The sequence below is a fragment of the Spermophilus citellus genome (genome assembly GCF_964194105.1).
Source record: "Spermophilus citellus genome assembly, chromosome: 6".
Lineage (NCBI taxonomy): Eukaryota > Metazoa > Chordata > Mammalia > Rodentia > Sciuridae > Spermophilus > Spermophilus citellus.
This window is the reverse complement of record NC_138187.1, coordinates 7,348,393-7,367,652: the sequence shown is the minus strand read 5'-3', so window position 1 is coordinate 7,367,652 and position 19,260 is coordinate 7,348,393. Positions and strand designations below refer to the sequence as shown.

General features: G+C 51.9%; 3 protein-coding genes across 6 annotated transcripts; 1 reads left to right on the top strand and 2 right to left on the bottom strand.

Annotated features, from left to right (window-relative positions):
* Window positions 1-5,607: 5,607 nt before the first annotated feature.
* Window positions 5,608-9,446, top strand: MLST8 (MTOR associated protein, LST8 homolog). 4 transcript variants are annotated; one of them, XM_081297696.1, is made up of 9 exons: window positions 5,608-5,762; window positions 6,199-6,401; window positions 6,570-6,618; window positions 6,687-6,867; window positions 7,235-7,310; window positions 7,383-7,535; window positions 8,339-8,463; window positions 8,599-8,762; window positions 8,873-9,446. In XM_081297696.1, the coding sequence occupies exons 2-9, from the start codon at window positions 6,273-6,275 to the stop codon at window positions 8,989-8,991; spliced, it is 996 nt and encodes a 331-aa protein (XP_081153822.1). In that variant the 5' UTR covers window positions 5,608-5,762; window positions 6,199-6,272; the 3' UTR covers window positions 8,992-9,446. The 4 variants fall into 4 exon arrangements, with proteins under 4 accessions (XP_081153822.1, XP_081153821.1, XP_081153824.1 ...); XM_081297695.1 differs by having other exon boundaries at window positions 6,567-6,618; window positions 8,873-9,445; XM_081297698.1 differs by having other exon boundaries at window positions 6,705-6,867; window positions 8,873-9,444.
* Window positions 9,447-9,487: 41 nt separating this feature from the next.
* Window positions 9,488-11,775, bottom strand: BRICD5 (BRICHOS domain containing 5). The gene is made up of 6 exons (XM_081297700.1): window positions 10,883-11,775; window positions 10,613-10,735; window positions 10,244-10,399; window positions 10,072-10,173; window positions 9,691-9,844; window positions 9,488-9,587 (listed from the first exon to the last, which is right to left on the bottom strand). Exons 1-6 carry the CDS (start codon window positions 10,931-10,933, stop codon window positions 9,493-9,495), a joined length of 681 nt encoding a protein of 226 aa, XP_081153826.1. The 5' UTR covers window positions 10,934-11,775; the 3' UTR covers window positions 9,488-9,492.
* A 138-nt stretch (window positions 11,776-11,913) lies between these two features.
* PGP (phosphoglycolate phosphatase) lies at window positions 11,914-14,766 on the bottom strand. Its single transcript, XM_081297699.1, has 2 exons — window positions 14,045-14,766; window positions 11,914-13,951 (listed from the first exon to the last, which is right to left on the bottom strand). The coding sequence occupies exons 1-2, from the start codon at window positions 14,682-14,684 to the stop codon at window positions 13,626-13,628; spliced, it is 966 nt and encodes a 321-aa protein (XP_081153825.1). The 5' UTR covers window positions 14,685-14,766; the 3' UTR covers window positions 11,914-13,625.
* Window positions 14,767-19,260: the final 4,494 nt, after the last annotated feature.

Genomic DNA, 19,260 nt, shown 5'->3' with positions numbered 1-19,260 from the left:
ACACTGCTAGCCAGTGACCTTGGACAGTTCCTCAGCTGCTTCCTCTGTAAAATGGGGCAGCAGTTCTGCCTGCAGCCCAGGTTGATGGGAAGGTCCACATGGGAACAGAGATGTGCACCTGCCTGGGGTTCCCCAAGCCTAAGGATGAGGACAGCAGGGTGGGCAGCCACTCTGGTGGGGGATGAGGATGCAGAGGCGTGGGACTCAGGCAGTCCTCCAGGAAGTCAGGCCTCTGAGGAGGATCCTGGGAGGAGGGGCCACTGAGCCAGCAAAACTGCTGAAGCTCAGTCTAGGGGAGAGCTGGCGACAGCTTCACTGTAGCCGAAGCTGGCCTCCTTCCTGCATGCATGGCTGCCACAGAGCAGCTCATAGCTCCTGCCGGTGCCCCTGGCTGTGTACCTGCTCAGGTTTTTCCCTGGTGCCCCTCCTGCCACCCAAAGTCTTATTGCCTGGCTTATTGTGTAAAAGGAGGATGGCAAATATGCCTTCCCCATGGGCTGCAGGAAGCATGCAGCATGTGCTAGCTGCACAGTTCCTGTCATTTGTGTGGACGCCACCTCTGCAAAGTGCTGTGCTAGTACCTGACACCCCAAGAAGCTCAATGACCACGTGCCCTGGCCCACTCCTGCCCAGCAGAGATGCTGGGGCTGCTCAGACAGGTTAGGGGCCCTGTCAGCTACTCCTGGGTTAGGGCACCTGTAGTCTTCCTTGCCCTCAGCCCCCTGAGCCCCACAGAAAAGGCAACAGCTCAGGGCCTGGGGTCAAGGGGACCCACATACATCTGGCCACACTTTCCCTCAGCCCACTTCTTCCTTCTGCTCTTAGGCTCCATTGTGGCTATTCCCCAATGTTGCCCCCAAGCCTGCTCTGAAGCTGCCTCTGGGAAGGTCATTTCTCCTTCAAGAGGAAGATGAGCAGGACATATGAGGTGGAAGGGCTGCCTGGGGAGCAATCTCCCTGACCAGGGGAGAGTTGGGTTGGACAGGATGGGCTTTGGCCAGGATCTGGATGAAACTTGGGCTCCACCATGTTCTAGCTATATGCCTTCAACTGCAATTCTATATCTCTGACTCCCAGTTCTCTTTCTCCAAATGGGAGTGCATCCTCCTCTGGAGAGTCATTATGAGGACCTGATACTTAGTGCTTTTAAAAGACTTTTCATGAGCTGGTAAGGTGACCCACTCCTGTAATCTCAGCAACTCAGGAGTCTAAAGTAGGAGGATTGCAAGTTCAAGGCCAGCCTCAGCAATTTAACAAGTCAATCTCAAAATAAAAATTGAAAAGGGGTGAGGATGTAGCTCCGTGGTAGAGCACCCCACATTCCATCCCCAGCACCATACACATGTGTGTGCGTGCACATGCACGCACGCCGCGCACACACATGCCGCAAAGGAAAAAAATAAAAGACTCATCACAGTTTTGGTGGTTCTTCAAAAAGTTGAATATAGAGTCAACATATGACCCAGCAATGACACTCTTGGAAATATCCCACATGTCCACATAAATAAAATGTGACCCATCCACACAATGGAATATTATTCAGCCACAGAAAGGAACGAAGCCCTAATATACAACACGAATGAACCTTGAAAACCATGCTGAGTGAGAGAAACCAGCTGTGAAAGGCCACAGTTGCATGATTCCATTGATGTGAAATGTGTAGAATAGACAAATTCAGAGAGAAAGAAAGTGGATTAGGATTGCCAGGGGCTGGGTTTGGGGTGCTTGGTAGGTGTGGTTCTCCTTTGGGGATGATGGGAGTAGTGGTTGCACAATGTTGTTAGCGGACTAAATCACTGAATAGTCTTGCTTTATTTATTTATTTATTTATTTAAAATTCTGACACCCTCTCAGATTTTTGGGGAGGGGTACCAGGGATTGAACTCAGGGGCACTCGGTCACTGAGCCACATCCCCAGCCCTATTTTGTATTTTACATAGAGACAGGGTCTCACTGAGTTGCTTAGCACCTCACTGTTGCTGAGGCTGGCTTTGAACTCACAATCCTCCTGTCTCAGTCTCCTGAGCCACTGGGATTACAGGCATATGCCACTGTGCCTTGCGCGCTCCGTTTTTTTTTTTTTTTTAATATTTTTTAGTTGTAGTTGACACAATATCTTTATTTTATTTTTATGTGGTGCTGAGGATCGAACCCAGGGCCTTGAACGTGCTAGACAAGCTCTCTACCGTTGAGCCACAGCCCCAACCCTGCTCTCTCCATTTTTAAAATATTCTTCTTTTTTTTTTTTAGTTGTAGTTGGACAAAATACCTTTATTTTATTTATTTATTTTTATGTGGTGCTGAGGATCGAACCCAGAGCTGAGCCCGGGTTAGGTGAGCTGAGCTCCAGCCTCAGCCCTTCTCTCCGCCTTTTTTTAAGAATATTTTTTTAGGGGGCTGGGGATGTGGCTCAAGTGGTAGCGCACTCGCCTGGCATGCGTGCGGCCCGGGGTTCGATCCTCAGCATCACATACAAACAAAGATGTTGTGTCCACCGAAAACTAAAAAATAAATATTAAAATTCTCTCTCTCTCTCTTAAAAAAATAATATATTTTTAGTTATGGATAGACTTTTATTTTATATATTTATATATGGTGCTGAGAATTGAATCCATTGCCTCACACATACCAGACAAGTGCAGTACTGCTGAGCCCCAGCCCCAGCCTCAGCCCCCGAGTCTTGCTCTGCTGCCCAGGCTGGTCTCAAACTCCTCCAGCCTCAGCCTTCTGAGTAGCTAGGATGGCAGGCACGCGTCACTGTGCCTGACTAAACTGTTTACTCTATTTATTTATTTATTTTTAAATATTTCTTTGGTTGTTGATTATTCATTTATTAATACGTGGTGCTGAGAATCAAACCCAGTGCCTCATACTTGAGGCAAGTGCTCTACCACTGAGCCACAAACCCAGCCCCTGAATTGTTCACTTTAAATGGTTAATTTCTTTTTTGGTACAGGGATTGAACTCAGGGTCACTCAGCCCTATTTTCTATTTTATTTAGAGACAGGGTCTCACTGAGTTGCTTAGCACCTCGCTTTTGCTGAGGCTGGCTTTGAACTCGTGATCCTCCTATCTCAGCCTCCCAAGTCGCTGGGCTTACAGGCGGGTCCATTGCGCCCAGCTGAAATGATTAATTTTTGCTATGTGAACTTCACACCAATTAAAACAGAAATACCCAGCACAAAGTCCCACATACAACAAACCCTCAAAGTACAGGTAAAGGTGCCAAAGCTGAAGAATTGGCGGATAAAGGTTTAGAGGGAAGAACATCTTAGGTGCAGGCACAGGATGCAAGTGAGAGCCTGTTGTTTTGTGACCTATTGGGAGGAGAGACCAGGAAGCCACAGGGTAGGCAGGAGCCAGGTCCAAGAGCCTGCAGGGTACCAGGGACCCCTGAAAGCTCTGTGGGGTGGTAAGGCCAGACTGGTTTGTAAAAGACCACTCTACAATGCAGAGTGGTTTAATGGCCGGGCACTGTGGCTGTGGCCTATACCTGTAAGTTCAAAGCCAGCCTCAGCAACTTAGTGATGTCCTAAGCAACTTAGCAAGACCATGTCTCAAAATAAAAAAATGAAAAAGGCTGGGGATGTGGCTTAGTGCTAAGTATCTCTGGGTTTAATACCTGGTACAAAAAAAAAAAAAAAAAAAAGTAGGGGCTGATGGTATAGCTCAGTAGTAGAGCTCTTGCCTAGCACATGTGAGGCATTGGGTTAGATCCTCAGCACCACATGAAAATAAGCAAATAAAATAAATATTGTGTCTATCTACAACTAAAAGAATTTTTAAAAATGTGGGTGTGTGAACTGAGGAAGCTGTTATGCGGGGGCGTGGGGGCAAAGCAGAGCATCAGAAGAGGACAGAGATCAGTAGGAGGTGAAACCAGGAGCTGAATGGGGCATGGTGGCACATGCCTGTAATCCCAGCTACTTGTGAGGCTGAGGCAGGAAGACTGCAAGTTCAAGGCCAGCCTGGGTCACTTAGTGAGACCCTGTCTCAAAATAAAATAAAACAAAGGGCTGGGATGTCACTTGGTTAGCTTTAACAAGGCCCTGGGTTCAATCTCCTATACTGGGGGGAAAACAAAACAAAACAAAACAAAACAAACAAACAAACAAAAAAAAAAAACAACAGTGGTTGAAGGGAAGAGAGGGAGGGTGATGTGTCCAGATCGCACCCAGCTGTAACACAAGTGGGCACTGTTCATGGAAGGGCAGACAGCAAGGAATTGCCTTGGCCATGGAAGGTGATGTCCTCTATGTGGCTTATGAGGAGCTGTGTTTTTTTTATTTATTCATTGGTACTGGGGATTGAACCCAGGGGCACTTTTGCCACTAAGCTACATCTCCAGCCTTTCTTATTTTGAGTCAGGGCTGCCCAGGCTGGCCTTGAATTTGCAATCTCTCTGCCTCAGCCTCCTGAGTCACTGGGATTGTATGTGTGCAACTGCACCTGGCAAGGGGCCACGTTTAACAGAGAGCTTAATGTGTTTCAAGGGCTGAGGCTCCAGAAGCTGCTAGGACTGGAGACAGGATGGAAAGACCCCCAAAGAAAGGATGGCATTGGAAGCCATGGAGCTGGTGACTGTGAGCCCCCAGAAATTTTGTGTTGCAGAGAGATTTCTGGAGGGTATTAGTCTCTGCAGGAAGGCAGGGAAAGATCTGGTGCCAGGACACTAAGCAAAGAAATGGAAGATTTTCAGGCGATGCTGTAAACCACTATACAGATGTGTCAGAAAGTGGGAGAAAAAGTATCCATTGGACTTGGCAATGTGTAATGGCTGCTGACCTTGAAGAATTTTCATTGGCGAGCTGGAGGTAAAGTTGGGGAATGAGCGGGGGCAGGGAAGTGGAGCTAGTAAGAGGTGAGGACAGTTCTTTGAAGGGGAGAATATCAAATATAAGGAGAGGATGTGGGGTTTCTTAAAAGACTAGAGGCTAGAAAGTAGAGGTGGGCATGGTATTAGAAAGGAGGGTTCCTGGGACCCAGAGTCTGGGTGGATGTGTCAGGGACTTGGTATCAGTCAAGAGGCCAGATCTACCTGCTCTGTGTAAACAGGAAAAGGGGGTTGCAGCCAAGTCCACAAGTGTGGTGGTAAGAAACCCTAGGGAGCCTGTTTCAAGGGCTGAGGCCACGTGCTTGGGTTCAGAAGGCTGGAATGGAAAAGCAAGTATGAGGGTCTACAATTGTAAAGGGATCCCTGGGCTGAGCTAGGTGCACCAAGACTCAGAATGGGGCTGGATAGGTTTGAAAGATCCTGTACTAGGGCTGCCAGATCTAGCAAATTAAACTACAGAATAACCAGTCACATTTGAATTTGTATAAGCAAGTAAGTTTTTGGTATAACTGTATCCCACTCAGTGTTTGGGATATATTTACAATAAAAAGTTATTTGTTGCTTGTCTGAAATTCAAGTTCTGTAATTTGCCTGGCAATCCCAGTCTGGCATGGTAGAGCAGTGGGTCGGGGAGGACAAGGGGATGGCGCGACACTGCCTGGGGCCCAAGCCTGAAAATGGGCAGCCGCGCCAGGGGGACTGGGTGCCGAGTGAGCCTGAGGTCCGAGCCACAACTAGCATCTGCTCCGCCCCTAGGTTTTCTTGGAGTCCCCGCCCCAGTACTTTGGTCTCGTCCTCTCCCCCTACCGAGCCCATGGTCTCGCCCTGAAGATTCATCGATATCTCTACGCTCCTCCCCGGCCTCTATCGACTTGCTCCCGCTCCCCTCACCGTCCTGGACTACGGTAGAATGCAGAGTGCGTGTAAGGTACGGAGGCCGTGGGACGAGGGCTGGGAATCGGCTTATGGGTGGCTAGGAGGGCGCGGTCGGGGGAAGCTGGCCAGCAGAAAGAAGGCAAGACAGTCGGCGGAGTCTAGGGGATCTCGAGGTTCCAGACGGCCAACGCCCCCTCCCATCAGGTCTAGCCATCGGCCAGCTACGCATGCGCAGCCGTAGCGCTCGGGTTTCTCAGACTCCCGCCGCCTGCGCGTGCGCGGCCCGCCCTTGCGGCAGAGGTGCCCCGCGTGACTGCCCCCTGCCGACCGCAGACTGCTTGGCGTCCCCAATGGTCTCTCGCCTGCTGTGCGGGTCTCAGAACCTGTATGAGCCAGTTTCCCGGTCTTTAAAGTCAGATTAATACATATCTCTGAGCTCCGTGTGGACGCAGAGGGCATCCCCTAAATACTATTTTTCTCCCCTCCAGATGCTCTGAACTTTGCTCCTTGCCCATCAGCTCTTCGGCCCTGTACAGACTATATTTTTCCCAGCAGCTGCACCATGAACACATCCCCAGGCACAGTGGGCAGTGACCCGGTCATTTTGGCTACCGCGGGCTATGACCACACTGTGCGGTTCTGGCAGGCCCACAGTGGAATCTGCACTCGCACTGTGCAGCACCAGGACTCCGTATCCTCCACCCGGGTGGTGGGCGGGATGGTGCTGGGCTGGATAACCAGGTGGGATTGATGGCTTGGGGTGGGAAGTAGGCAGCAGCCCAAGCCAGGTGGTGGAGGCCTTGGAGGACCCCTAGTCTCAGGGTTCCCTTCCCATCATCCTCCTTAACACACACAGCAGGTGAATGCATTGGAGATCACCCCAGATCGCAGCATGATTGCTGCTGCAGGTAACTGTGACTCTTGACCTCTGATCCTTGACCTCTAGCAGGTCAACCTGGGCATAACCGTTCTTCAGTTCAGCCTGTGTCCCTAGGTTACCAGCACATCCGCATGTATGATCTCAACTCCAATAACCCCAATCCCATCATCAGCTATGACGGAGTAAATAAGAACATAGCATCTGTGGGCTTTCATGAGGACGGCCGCTGGATGTACACAGGCGGGGAGGACTGCACAGCCCGAATCTGGGATCTCAGGTGTCCGGTGTTGGGCAGGAGGGGCCCACTATCCAAGGGTGAGGGGGGCAGGCCAAGGGACCATCTTTGGGTAGATTCTCTCCAAGAAGAGGCTAATCCAGGGGGGTTTGTGTGGGTGATTTATGGAGGGAAGGAGAAAAGCAGGTTGAAGGGAATTGCATCCAAGAACTAGCTCTGCCTTGAGGCAAGGGGACAGGCTTTCATTCCCCTTGTCAGTCACTGGTGTCAGGCTACTGCCTGGAGTGAAGGACCGAACCTCACAAGTGTTCCCTATAAGGTAGCTCCCATCAGCAGGGTAACAAGAGAGGGCATCTGGTGGGGTACCAACAGCATCCACCAGAGACAGTGTGTAACCTCATCCCCACAGGTCTCGGAACCTGCAGTGTCAGCGGATCTTCCAGGTGAATGCACCCATTAACTGTGTGTGCCTGCACCCCAACCAGGTAAGGGGTGATTACTCATGGGACTGGGCACAGTAATGGTCCTGCCACACCTCACCTCCCCTGCACCCCCAGGCAGAGCTCATCGTGGGTGACCAGAGCGGTGCTATCCACATCTGGGATCTGAAAACAGATCACAATGAGCAGCTGATCCCTGAACCTGAGGTCTCCATCACATCTGCCCACATTGACCCTGATGCTAGCTACATGGCAGCAGTCAATAGCACTGTGAGTTCTGGAGGGGAATGCAGAGGCAGGGGCAGCTCAGCACCCAGCTACCTATTCCCTGCAGATGGATTAATTCCCTGGTGTTCCTTAGGCCCCTTCCCCAGTTTCTAACACCCATCCATCCCCCAAAGCCATGAACTTGGTTACCATTTTTAATGTCCCCCTCATTGCCTGCCGTAGCCCTCTCAGGCCAGGTTCCTCAGTCTCTAGAATCTCTCAAGGCTGACCATTTTCTTCTTTTCTCCCTGTTACCTCCTGGCCTGAGTATCCTAATGCTGTTAGCTTCCCTGTGGCTTCCCTTCCTCTTCTCTGACTTCCCTTGGTCCCCTGATCCATCTCCCTCAGCTAGATCCCAAGAAGCCCCTACTCCTGCCCAAAGCCAGTGGAATGCTGAGGTTCAGTTCTTGCTCTCCAATTACATTTTTCTCTCTTCACTTCACTTAGATTCCAATGCCTCACTTGTCCATGCCCCAGTCCTCCCTCCTCACAGCCTTGGCCTGAGGCACTCTGAGTTCTTTTGTCTCCTTTCCTTCTGCATAGCTCCATTGGCCAGCAGCCAAGGTGTATGTGAGTCCTTGGCCAGCATGGCCTCCTATACTTGGCTGGCTGGACATGGCCCTTGTTTGAGGTCAGGCTTCCCAGGGGCCTCGTATAGGAAGGACCCAAAGTGCCAGCCTGCACGCCCTGGCCCAGGACTCTTGTGTATGTTGATCTCTAGTGTTGGTGGATCTTGGGTTCAGGTCTAGCCCTTAGAGCGTTCTCTGAGACTCAGGGTTTCAAGTGACTTCCTTCTTGCCCTATAGGGAAACTGTTACGTCTGGAATCTGACAGGGGGCATTGGTGATGAAGTGACCCAGCTCATCCCCAAGACCAAGATACCAGCTCATACACGCTATGCCCTGCAGTGCCGCTTCAGCCCTGATTCCACGTGCGTGTAGGACCTGGTAACCCAGGAGGGGATCTGCCTGCGACTGGGCGAATGATGGATCTGGCCTAATGCATGGTAGGGGGTTCAGGTGGGGATGGCTATTGTATGACACCCCATACTCTGAACCCATCCTAGGCTTCTTGCCACCTGCTCAGCTGACCAGACATGCAAGATTTGGAGGACATCCAACTTCTCCCTGATGACAGAGCTCAGCATCAAGAGCAGCAATCCTGGGGAGTCATCTCGAGGTTGGATGTGGGGCTGTGCCTTCTCAGGGGACTCTCAGTACATTGTTACAGGTGAGGCTTGCCTTCCTGCTTTGGCTTCCAGAGTGGCTCATGACAGCTGCTGCTGCTCTTCTGCCTTAAGCTGTCCTGGCTCTGAGCTTTTGCCTAATCCCTCCTTGCAGCTTCCTCTGACAACCTGGCCCGGCTCTGGTGTGTGGAGACTGGAGAGATTAAGAGAGAGTATGGTGGCCACCAGAAAGCTGTCGTCTGTTTGGCGTTCAATGACAGTGTACTTGGCTAGCCCTTGCCCCTCAGGATCACAGGCAGCAACTGGGCAGCTGGGACTGCCTGGTGCAGTGGCTGTAGCTTGTTGGACCTGTATACTACTCAGGTCAGAGAGAAACTCTGAGACTAGCCTTTGCCCACCATGCTAGCTGGACTGACTGGGCTACCCCTCCCTCTTGCCAGGCCTGCCCAATTGCCCACTGACTCAGGACGTACATCCCTGGGCTTGGAGAGCCTGCACTCCCTTCCGGGATGTGGGACTTATGGGGTTTAGAGTTTCTGAGAGGACCCAAGGTGGTGCCCACCTGCCAAGTCATGTTTCTCCTCCCTCTCCTTCTCCTTTCTGCCCCTGTTCAGGGCCCAAGGACCCAGAGACCACCACCATGGCCAGGTGGAATTGTTTATTAGTCCCTGTCAGCAGCTGCCCTCCAGGTGCTGGTGACACAGCCAACTTAACTAGCCTGTGTGACCATGGGTAGTCCATGGGGCAGTGGCCAGGCTGGGCCAGGCAGAGGGCTTAGTCTGGGAGGTAATAAAAGCAGACAGACACACAGATGTTGCTTGGGAAGCAGATGTCAATGCAGAGATAGATCAGCCGCTGCCTCTGGGGCCCTGGGTGGGAGGGAGACTCATGAATTTCCAAAGCACTCCTGTAGTTCTGTAGATTGTTCTGCAGGAGCCACACAGCCCCTCCACACATCCTGCCCCAACTCACCCTCAGCTTGACGGGCCCAGTAGATGGGGGTCTTTGCACAAAGGTGCTGCACTGAAGCTCCCACCTGGGCAGGATCCACAGTGTGGCTCCCAAGCACTGCCAGCAGCTCCTGGGCATGGTGGGTGTCATGACCTTGGCTGAGGGACCCTTGGGCCTGCAGAAAGGCTTTGGTGGGCTATGGCATGGAGGTTTCCCTCCTCCTGGCTGGGCAGGTACTCACATCCCACACCCACCTGCCAGCCCCACCTTCTACTTTTTTCAGCAGTCTCAGCTAAGAGAAGATAGAGCTTTCTGTTTCCCTGAAACCAGAGCCCCAGCTGGGCCGCACACAGGACCCTTTGTCTGGCCCCTGGCCTGGTGGTGGAACCAAGCTCTGCTCACCCTGGAGGTGTTCATCAGCAGCTGCAGGGTTTCCCGATCTCGGGCCTCCATCAGACGGAGAAAGCAGGCCTGGTGCTCTGCAGGGCGGTAACAGATGCAGCCCTGGGGAGGCAGGTGGGTGAGGCAGGGCCACCCCAGCACCTGTGGATTGATTCCCTCCCCACCCACTCACGCTCTGCCCGTCGAACAGCACTGCCCAGCTGTGGTTGCTCTGAGGTGGAGTCACTATAATGGTTGCCATATTCTGGGCCACGTCCACGATGGTGGTTTGATTGGACCAGGGCACTTGGGGGCTTGGGAAGGTCAGCCGGAGCATCTGTAGCAATGGCTGAGAATGGGAAGTGGGAGTTCAGCTGGGCAGGCTGAGCAGCCCCATAGGCCCCTATCCCTGGGCTGCAGCATTTCAACATCATGTGAATAGGCCTCTCCACCCTCTGGTACTCTGCTCTAAGGCCAGTATTAGGGCCTACTTTGGGTCCTGGCTCCACTGGAAGACCAACCTCCCTGACCCCTTTCCACTGCCCAAGTCCCTGGGCCTCACCTTGGAAGGGCTATGAGCAAACCCAAGAAGCCCTCCGGCCACAGCCCCTGCAGTAGCCAGTGCCAGCAGTAGTAACAGCAGGCTTGCAGCTCTCCAGCCCCAGTGGCAGGGCTTGGTCTTCACCTGGGGGCAGTGAGGCTATTGAGTTAGAGACCAGGGTGCAGGTTTGCTTAGGGAAAAGAGGGGATAAGGTGGGGTAGGTGGTGGTACTCCTGTCCCCTGCCCTGGACATCCCCAGGTTTTTGTCCCAAGAATGATAGAGGTACTCACCTCTGCAGGCCCAGGCCTGGGGCTCTCCGTGTGGCTGCTTCCTTGCTCCATGCTGCAGCCCCTGCCGACAATGCACTGATTGTTTGCAGCCCCTTGGAGGAGTTGGCCCGGAAAACCTCAGGATGACTCTGATGAGCCAAACAACTGCCTCCTCCCCAGCTCAGTATCTGATGTCCAGGTCAGAGCTAGGACAGCCCCCTCTCCCACTGAGGATGCCAGTCATCAGGCCTGGCTCTTAACACCTATCTTGTACCAACAAAACAATATGAGGTCTGCAGGCTTCAGTGGGAATCTAGTCCAGCTGATTCATTGCAGGCAGCCCAGGTCCAGCCAAATGATTCTGTCTGGTTGGAACAGATTTGATGTGTCTTAAGAGTCTGTTTCCAGTCCAGTTACCTGCAGACTCCCAGAGGTGGGCATGGTCCCTGGCACCCAGGGAGCCATCATTAAATACAAACTGTTCAACAAATACAGACTGTTGCCTATTCATTGTCACTAGTATACAGATAGGCACTGCTTCCTTCCCCTCCTGGTGCCCATCAGCAGCTTCCCACCCCCCTCCAATATCACACAGGGCTTTGGGCATCCTTTAGAGTACGTGCCTGGGACGGGAGAGTTCCAGGCTGGGTCACCAACTGGCAGCCTCCTGGAGTTTCCCACCTGCCATGGATGGTTAGGTCGGGTGTGTGCCCCAGGGTGGCTTATTTCTAACTGTGTTCTGCTCACTGCCCTAGTCCTAGTCTCTCTTCAGCCATCTGATGCTTGGTAACTCCCTTGTGTGTGCTTTTCCCAGTTTCACCCTTTGACCCTATCCTGCTCTGGTTTTGTACCCTGCTTTTCCTGATCCTCAGAACCTACTCTGTAAAAGGCCTGAAATGGGGTGAAGCTGCAGTGCTCAATGTTCCAGCTCTGGAATTGGAATCCCAGACTGGCCTTTTCCTTCCAGACCTCCCATCCTGCCCCCACCTGCAGCTATAGTGGCCACCAGCCACCTTGGTGTTGCTACACACATGAAAGGAAGGAAGACCCAGTCAGCATGGGTTTGAGAGTTTAATGTGCATTTGGGTTCACACAGTGCAAGGGGCCAGAGATGGGGTGCACACAGGCTCCCAGAAGAGGGAGGCATTGCTGGCTGCTGCACCTGCCACGTGCTCCTGGTGTGGGTGACAACGTCCTGACAGGCCTGCTTGAGACCCACCTTGAGCCGACCTTGCAGAGCCAACATCAGCACCACCAACCTTACAGGCATGGCCCCAGCCCAACCACCTTGGCCAGGAGCAGCTGCAGGGATGGAATACCCTTTATTGCTGAGAACTTGGTGAACAGATTAAGGAGTACCATGACCACAAGGCTGGGAGAGAAGCCACTGGGTGCAGGGCAAGGCACCAGGAAGGAGTCAGCAGAAAGGAACAGCTTCCCAGCTCTGCCCTGCAAATGCTGCTGAGTCTACTCAGCAGGCTGCTAGAGGTCAGCAAACCCAGAGAACAGACAGAAAAGGCCAGAGCCCCTGTCAAGAACCCCTGGCTGGCTGGTGGGCTCTGCCAATCATCCCACTGGCCATCAACAAGGGAGTCCAGGGCCAAGAGAGGTGGTCTCATGGGCTACTGATATCTAACCCCCACCCAAACCCAGGAGACAGGAGGATAGGAAAAGACTGGATGCTTTGTAAAAGAAATTCCTATTCTTAGGGACCTCTCTCCTTCCCCACCAAGAGGGTGCCTCAGATGACAGGCAGTCCTTGAGTAGCACATGCCTTTAGCTGTGCTGCTGCTTGCAGGGCATGCAGCCTTCAGTGGGATTTTCTCTATGAGACAGAGCATAGCTATTATACATTTAAAGATTCAATTTACCACTTGACAAAGTTGTTCACAAGTTGAAAAAAATTATTATTTTTGGTACCAATGCTGCTGTAGGCTCCCTGTATAGCAGCCCAGACTGTAGCAAAGGCATCCATGCCCACTTGGCCCCTCAGCCGACAATGCACTCAGTCTGAGTCACCTGGGTTTAAATGCACACTTGATATAGCCGAGGTTTAGCTGGGCTGATTTTACAGAACTGGGCAGCTGTATATGAGGAGCCGCAGCCCTGAGCATTTGAAATGGAATAGACAATTGTGACATCAAAGTGGTTTTCAAGGAAGCAGGGGAGGGTGGAGGGTGGTAAGGGCAACACCCCACACCTCAAACACAGGGTGACACAACTTGGGAGTGGCCCCTTCCTCCATTCCCGCCTTGCAGGTGAGGAGCTGGGACACAGCAGCTGCTCCTCTGCTGCATGACCATGCAGGGTGGGGGTTAGAAGCCTGGTCTGTTCTGTACAAATGTTTCACAACAGTCACAATAATCAGCCCCATTGCCCCTCTGCCCTTCAAGGGGGCTTAATCCCTGAATAAAATTTTCTGTCAAATACATGACACACTCCTAGACCTGCCTCATTATTATCAGCAGGGCCTGAAGTTACCTGAATCCTGGACAGATGCTATGCCTGCCCTTGCCAACACATCCAAGGCCCAGGCCTATCCCCACAATGCCCTCAAAGATTAAAAGTGCATCTTAAAATATAAGCATCTGTAAACAACATTGCCCCCAGAACATTTACTTACAAAACTAACAAAACACTTTTGCTTAACTCCAATTACACTCTGTGGTCACCTACATGAGTGGATGCCTAAGCTCCACCTATTGATTTGGTTAAGTGATTTTGAATTTCTTTTTTTATTCTGGAGATTAAAGACACTAAATCTTTAACCTTGAAGGGCGGGCAAGAGGTCGGCTATGCTGTCAACATAGAAGTCAGGGACCATTTTCTTCTTAGACATGCAGTCACTTTCCTGATTACTCTTCACATCTTCCAGTGTAGAGACTCCAGTCAGGGTCAGGATGGTCTTCAAGCCACAGGTGACGCCCAGGAGGATGTCTGTGTCCAGACGGTCCCCCACCATGACGGTGCGTTCCGGGTTGATGCCGTACTCCTGGGACACGCAGTCGAAGATGAAGCGACTGGGCTTCCCAATGATGTCGGCCTGACGTTGGGCGGCCATCTCCACCGCTCGAACCAGACAGCCGGTACCTGCGGGGCAGAAGGAGGGAAGGGGCCAAGGGATCAGAGGGCGGAGAGGGGCCGAAGCCCGCCCTCTGGCCTCCCGCCCCGGGGCGCACGGACCCGCGATGAAGTGGCCTTTCTCCAGGGGTAGCCGGTTGTCCATATTGGTGCCCACAAGCAGGCAGCCGGGCTGCTGCAGATAGCGCACAGCCTTGGTGAGCTTCATGTAGCTGAAGTGCGGGTCGAAGCCCACCACCACAGCGCCCACGTCCGCCTCCAGCGGCTCGGCTAGCCAGTCGGCTGGGCTGTCGCCCCGCAGTGGCTCGGGCCCCACGCCCACGCTGGCGACGCCCACGGCCTCCAGCTCCGCTGCCAGGGCCGGGCTGCCCAGCACGTAGGCCTTCGGGGCCGGCGCGCCGGCCAAGCGCTGGCGCAGGTAGAGCGCGGTGCAGTAGGCCGTGCCGAAGACCTCCAGGCCCGCGCCGGGCCCCGCCGGGCCTCCGAAGCCCAGACGCTGCAGCTTCTCGGCGTAGGCCGCGCGCGTCTTGCTGCTGTTGTTGGTGATGAAGCCCAGGCGCTTGCCGCGGGCCCGCAGCGCCCTCAGGGTCTCGGGCGCGCCAGGCACGGCTGTCTCGCCGCGCCACAGCACGCCGTCGCAGTCGAACAGCAGCGTGTCCACGTCGGCCAGCAGCGCCTGGGCCCGCTCGGCGCTCAGCAGTACGCAGCGGGCGTCGTCGCCGCCGGCCTCCGCCTTCGCCATGGCCGCCCGCAGCCGCTCGCCGCCGTCACCGGCCGCCGCCGCCACCGACCGCTCCTTGCAGCCGCCCGCCGCAGGGTCCGCCCCGCCCCCGGAGCGCTCATTGGCTCTGCGTCTCGCGCGTGTTGCTCATTGGTCGCTGCCTGCGCCAATCCGTCTCTGCCTTCTGCGGGCTGAGGGAGCTCGGCTCCAACCGCTTCGACCGGACACAAGGAAGCGGCAGACCATTGGCTGCAGGGCTTGGGGGCTCGTTGGTAATTGGTTGGCAGGGCGCCAACCGGCATTCGGGAGTAGAGCGCTCGCTGTGGAGACGCTGCTGTCCGAGAGCGGCGCAACACGTAAGGCCGCTGCTTATTGGCAGCTGCAGGGCAGCTCGCCCATTGGAGGCGGGTGGTCAGCCTAGGTGACGGAGGCCCATGGTTAAGGGACCCCAGGCCGGGCCGGCTGCTGATTGGCTGGCTAGTCTCGAGGTCATGCGGGCGGGGTTTTCCTCGTGAGCGTGGCGGGAGGGGCCGCTGTCGGCCTGAGGTTGGAGTCACGTCCTCACTTTCGGCGGGCCTGTATCCGGACACGCTCCGGACACGGTGCAGGCGTTTGAGCGGTGTGCCTTCCGCTCCTGGAAGGATTCTTCCCAAGAAGCTTCGTATATTCGCCTCCTGGCCTCTGCGCAAACCTTTCCTTGTGCCTCGGCGGTCTCAGGAACCAGTGATTCCAAGGCGGTGGGAGTGCGGTCTAGGGGGCGGGCGGAACTCAGTACCCAGTAACTGGTCGCTATTGTCATCATTATCGGTTAATATTAACTTTATTGAGGCGTAACACAAAGGATGTGATTTTTTTTATTTTTATTTATTTTTATTTTATTTTTTTTTAAAGAGAGGGGGGAGAGAGAGAGAGAGAGAATTTTTAATATTTATTTTTAGTTCTCGGCGGACACAACATCTTTGTTGGTATGTGGTGCTGAGGATCGAACCCGGGCCGCACGCATGCATGCGAGGCGAGCGCGCTACCGCTTGAGCCACATCCCCAGCCCCTAGTTTTATTTTTAATTGTAGATGGACACAATACCTTTGTTTTATTCATTGATATCTGGTGCTGAGGATAGAATCCAGTGCCTCACACGTGCTAGGCAAGCGCTCTACCACTGAGTCCCAGCCCCAAGTATGTGAATCTCAAATGTGCAGCTCAGTGAAATTTATATATACTTATATGCCAGGTCAACTGTGAACTATTTCCAACACCTCAGAAAGTCCCCTCATGTTCTCACCCAGTCATCAGCTTTACCAATCACAGTTCTTGTTCCTGTCATGGAATCAGAGCCTAGTTTCCCTGTTCTAGACCATCTTTGTGTGGTGTTGGGGATTGAGCCCAGGGGTGCTCTACCACTGAACAACACTCTCTTTTTTGAGAAAGAGTCTAGCTAAATTGCTTAGGCTGACCTGGAACTTGGGATCTTCTTGCTTTAGCCTCCCAAGTCACTGGGATTACAGGTCTGTGCCACCACACCCTGGTAGACCATTTTATAAACCACATGTACCCTTCTGTGTCTTGGTTCCTTGATTCAACATAATGTCTGTGAAATCTGGGCTGGCGTTGTAGCTCAGTGGTAGAGCACTTGATAACCTCAGCACCACATACAAATAAATAAATAAAAACAAAGATATTGTATCCATATACAGCTAAAACAAAACAAACAAAGTTTAAAAAAATGTCTGTGATCCTTCATAGTTTATTTTAAATTTTTATTTAATTGTCCTGTGGGCCATTGTCAAATATACCACCCCCCCATCCACTGATGTCTGACCTTCCACTGATGGATTTTGGAGTTGTTTCCAGTTTGGGGCTATTGTAAATAATGTCCTTGTGAATATTCTTGTTCTTATATATGCCTATGTGGACATCACTCATTTCTTTTTTTCTCTTTTGGCAGTACTGGGAATTAAACCCAGGGATTTTCTACTACTGAGCTACATCCTTAGCCCTTTTAATACTTTGTATTTTGAGATAGGGTCTAGCTGTGTTTTCCAGGCTTGATTGAACTTGCAATCCTCCTGCCTCAGCCTCCCAAGTTGCTTGGATTACAGGTGTGTGCCACTGTGCTCAGCACTCATTTCTCAAGAATATACTTAGGAGTGGAATCTTTAGGTCATAGGGTAAGTGTATGTTTATTAATATCACTTTCACTAGGGCCAGCTGTCAGAACAATAGTGGTTCCCAGTTTCCTGAGGGCCAACCCTGTGCCAGGACACTTATACTCCCAAGTTCAAGTTTGTCAACCCTCTCCTCCTCTTGTGGTCCCTAGTGCTCTATAAAGCCTCTTCTAGATTGGTCCCCACCCTGACTCCAAAACCCATCAGGTAAAGCTAGTGAACTGGGTTCCCTTGTAGTACTGTTTATTTATATAACATCCCATTCCTGTTGGTCTCTGCTGGCCTGGAAACCCCTGGAGGACAGGGACCACAGTCCAGAAGGGCAGAGCCTGCAAAGTGTTCCTGCCTGGAGCACCCACTGCTCGGGAGAAAACCTCTTCTTTGGGTCTTCATATTTAGGTTTGGTGGCCAAGCTGACCCTGGGAAGAACTGCATTTGACAAAAGATCACAACTGCTTTTAGCACCTAGCAACACCCAGTTATTTGATATACTTGCCAAAACAGGAAACACTGATGATGTCCAGGCAGCTAGACTTCTCCAACACTTGCCTAATGACCTTGGGTTACACTCGTACATTCAGTTAGCATTCAGCAAGCAAGTGCTGCTTCTCACCTGCATGATCTGGTCAGAATCACAGAACAACCCAGAGAGGATAGGAGTGTTAGTATCCCTGTCTATAGCCCAGGAAACAGCCACATAGAGCCACCAAAGGGACAATGCAGGTGGGATAATGCTCTGTCAAAACCAAAGCTGAGCTGTGCCACGTCTGTTTGGTTTAACATCTGCTGGGCATGCCTATGTGCCTATAGAGGATGGTTGTGGACAAGGTGGTGGAGGAGTCTGGAAGGGACACTGGTCTTCATGGGGGAGAACTGACCTAGGGTGGAGAGGTGGGGTGGCTGTGTAAATGGGAGAGAAGTCCTTCATGAAGTGTGCCCAGTTCATGGTAGGCATTCAGTATATACCTTCCAGTGAATGGCACCAGTGCCCCTCCCCCAAGTGATGCTAGTAGCACTAGTATAATATGGGATGGTTTTAGACAGTACAAGGACAGATGTTATTCAGTCTTCATAGTGTTACATAGATTTACAGTTTTAGAAAATAAAAGTAAACTGAGCCAGGTGGGGTGGCACATGCCTGTAATCCCAGCAGCTTGGAGACTGAGGAGGATTGTGAGTTTGAAGCCAGTCTCAGCAACAGCTGGGTGCTAAGCTACTCAATGAGACCCTGTCTATAAATAAAATACATAATAGGGCTGGGGATGTGGCTCAGTGGTCTAGAGCCCCTGAGTTCAATCCCTGGTACACCCCCCACCCAAATAAGGCAGATTGAGTTTGTAGCTCAATGGTAAAGCACTCCTGGATTCAATCCACAGCAACCCCCCCCACCCCCCAAAAAAGTAACGAAGTAATGAAGCAGTGACATAGACTAGGGCATGGATGAATCTTGCAAAGAAGTTAGGCCTAAAAGGGTACATAATGTATGATTCCACTTATGTCCTGAACAGGCAAATCAATGAAGATCAAGTAGATTGGTAGTTTCCAGAGCTGGGGTAAGGGGCATAGAGAATGGGGAATGAGTGTTCAATGGGTACAGGTTTCCTTTTGGAATAATGGAAATCTTCTGGAACTAGCCATTAGTGGTAGCATATGCCTATAATCCCAGCTATTGTGGAGGCTGAGGCAGGAGGATCACAAAGTTGAGGTCGCCCTGAGTAATTTAGCAACCTTAAGGAGTCCAACGACAACAAGTGCTGGCGAGGATGCGGGGAAATGGGTACACTTGTTCATTGTTGGTGGGACTGCAAAATGGTGCAGCCAATTTGGAAAGCAGTATGGAGATTTCTTGGAAAGCTGGGAATGGAACCACCATTTGACCCAGCTATTCCCCTTCTCGGTCTATTCCCTAAAGACCTAACAAGAGCATGCTACAGGGACACTGCTACATCGATGTTCATGGCAGCACAATTCATGATAGCAAGATTGTGGAACCAACCTAGAAGCCCTTCAATAGATGAATGGATTAAAAAATGTGGCATTTATACACAATGGAGTATTACTCTGCAATAAGAAATGACAAAATCATAGAATTTGGAGGGAAATGGATGGCATTAGAGCAGATTATGCTAAGCGAAGCTAGCCAATCCTTAAAAAACAAATGCCAAATGTCTTCTTTGATATAAGGGGAGTAACCAAGGACAGGGTAGAGACGAAGAGCTTGAGAAGAAGATTAACATTAAACAGGGATGATAGGCGGGAGGGAAAGGGAGAGAGAAGGGAAATTGCATGGAATTGGAAGGTGAGCCTCAGGGTTATACACAATTACATATAAGAGGAAAGGAGGGGTAGGAGAAAAATTATATAAGTGGAAGAAACGATTTATAGTAGAGGGGGTGGAGAGAGAGAAGGGGAGGGGAAGGGAGGGGAGGGGA

Coding starts and splice junctions, on each gene's coding strand:
- MLST8 (XM_081297695.1), top strand. CDS start 6,273: ATGAACACATCCCCAGGCACAGTGGGCAGTGACCCGGTCATTTTGGCT. Junction 6,619..6,686: donor CAGCATGATTGCTGCTGCAG/GTAACTGTGACT, acceptor ACCGTTCTTCAG/TTCAGCCTGTGTCCCTAGGT. Junction 8,763..8,872: donor CTCTCAGTACATTGTTACAG/GTGAGGCTTGCC, acceptor CCCTCCTTGCAG/CTTCCTCTGACAACCTGGCC.
- BRICD5 (XM_081297700.1), bottom strand. CDS start 10,933: ATGGAGCAAGGAAGCAGCCACACGGAGAGCCCCAGGCCTGGGCCTGCA. Junction 10,174..10,243: donor TGCTGTTCGACGGGCAGAGC/GTGAGTGGGTGG, acceptor CTGCCTCCCCAG/GGCTGCATCTGTTACCGCCC. Junction 9,845..10,071: donor TGCTGATGAACACCTCCAGG/GTGAGCAGAGCT, acceptor GCCTTTCTGCAG/GCCCAAGGGTCCCTCAGCCA.
- PGP (XM_081297699.1), bottom strand. CDS start 14,684: ATGGCGAAGGCGGAGGCCGGCGGCGACGACGCCCGCTGCGTACTGCTG. Junction 13,952..14,044: donor GAAAGGCCACTTCATCGCGG/GTCCGTGCGCCC, acceptor TCTGCCCCGCAG/GTACCGGCTGTCTGGTTCGA.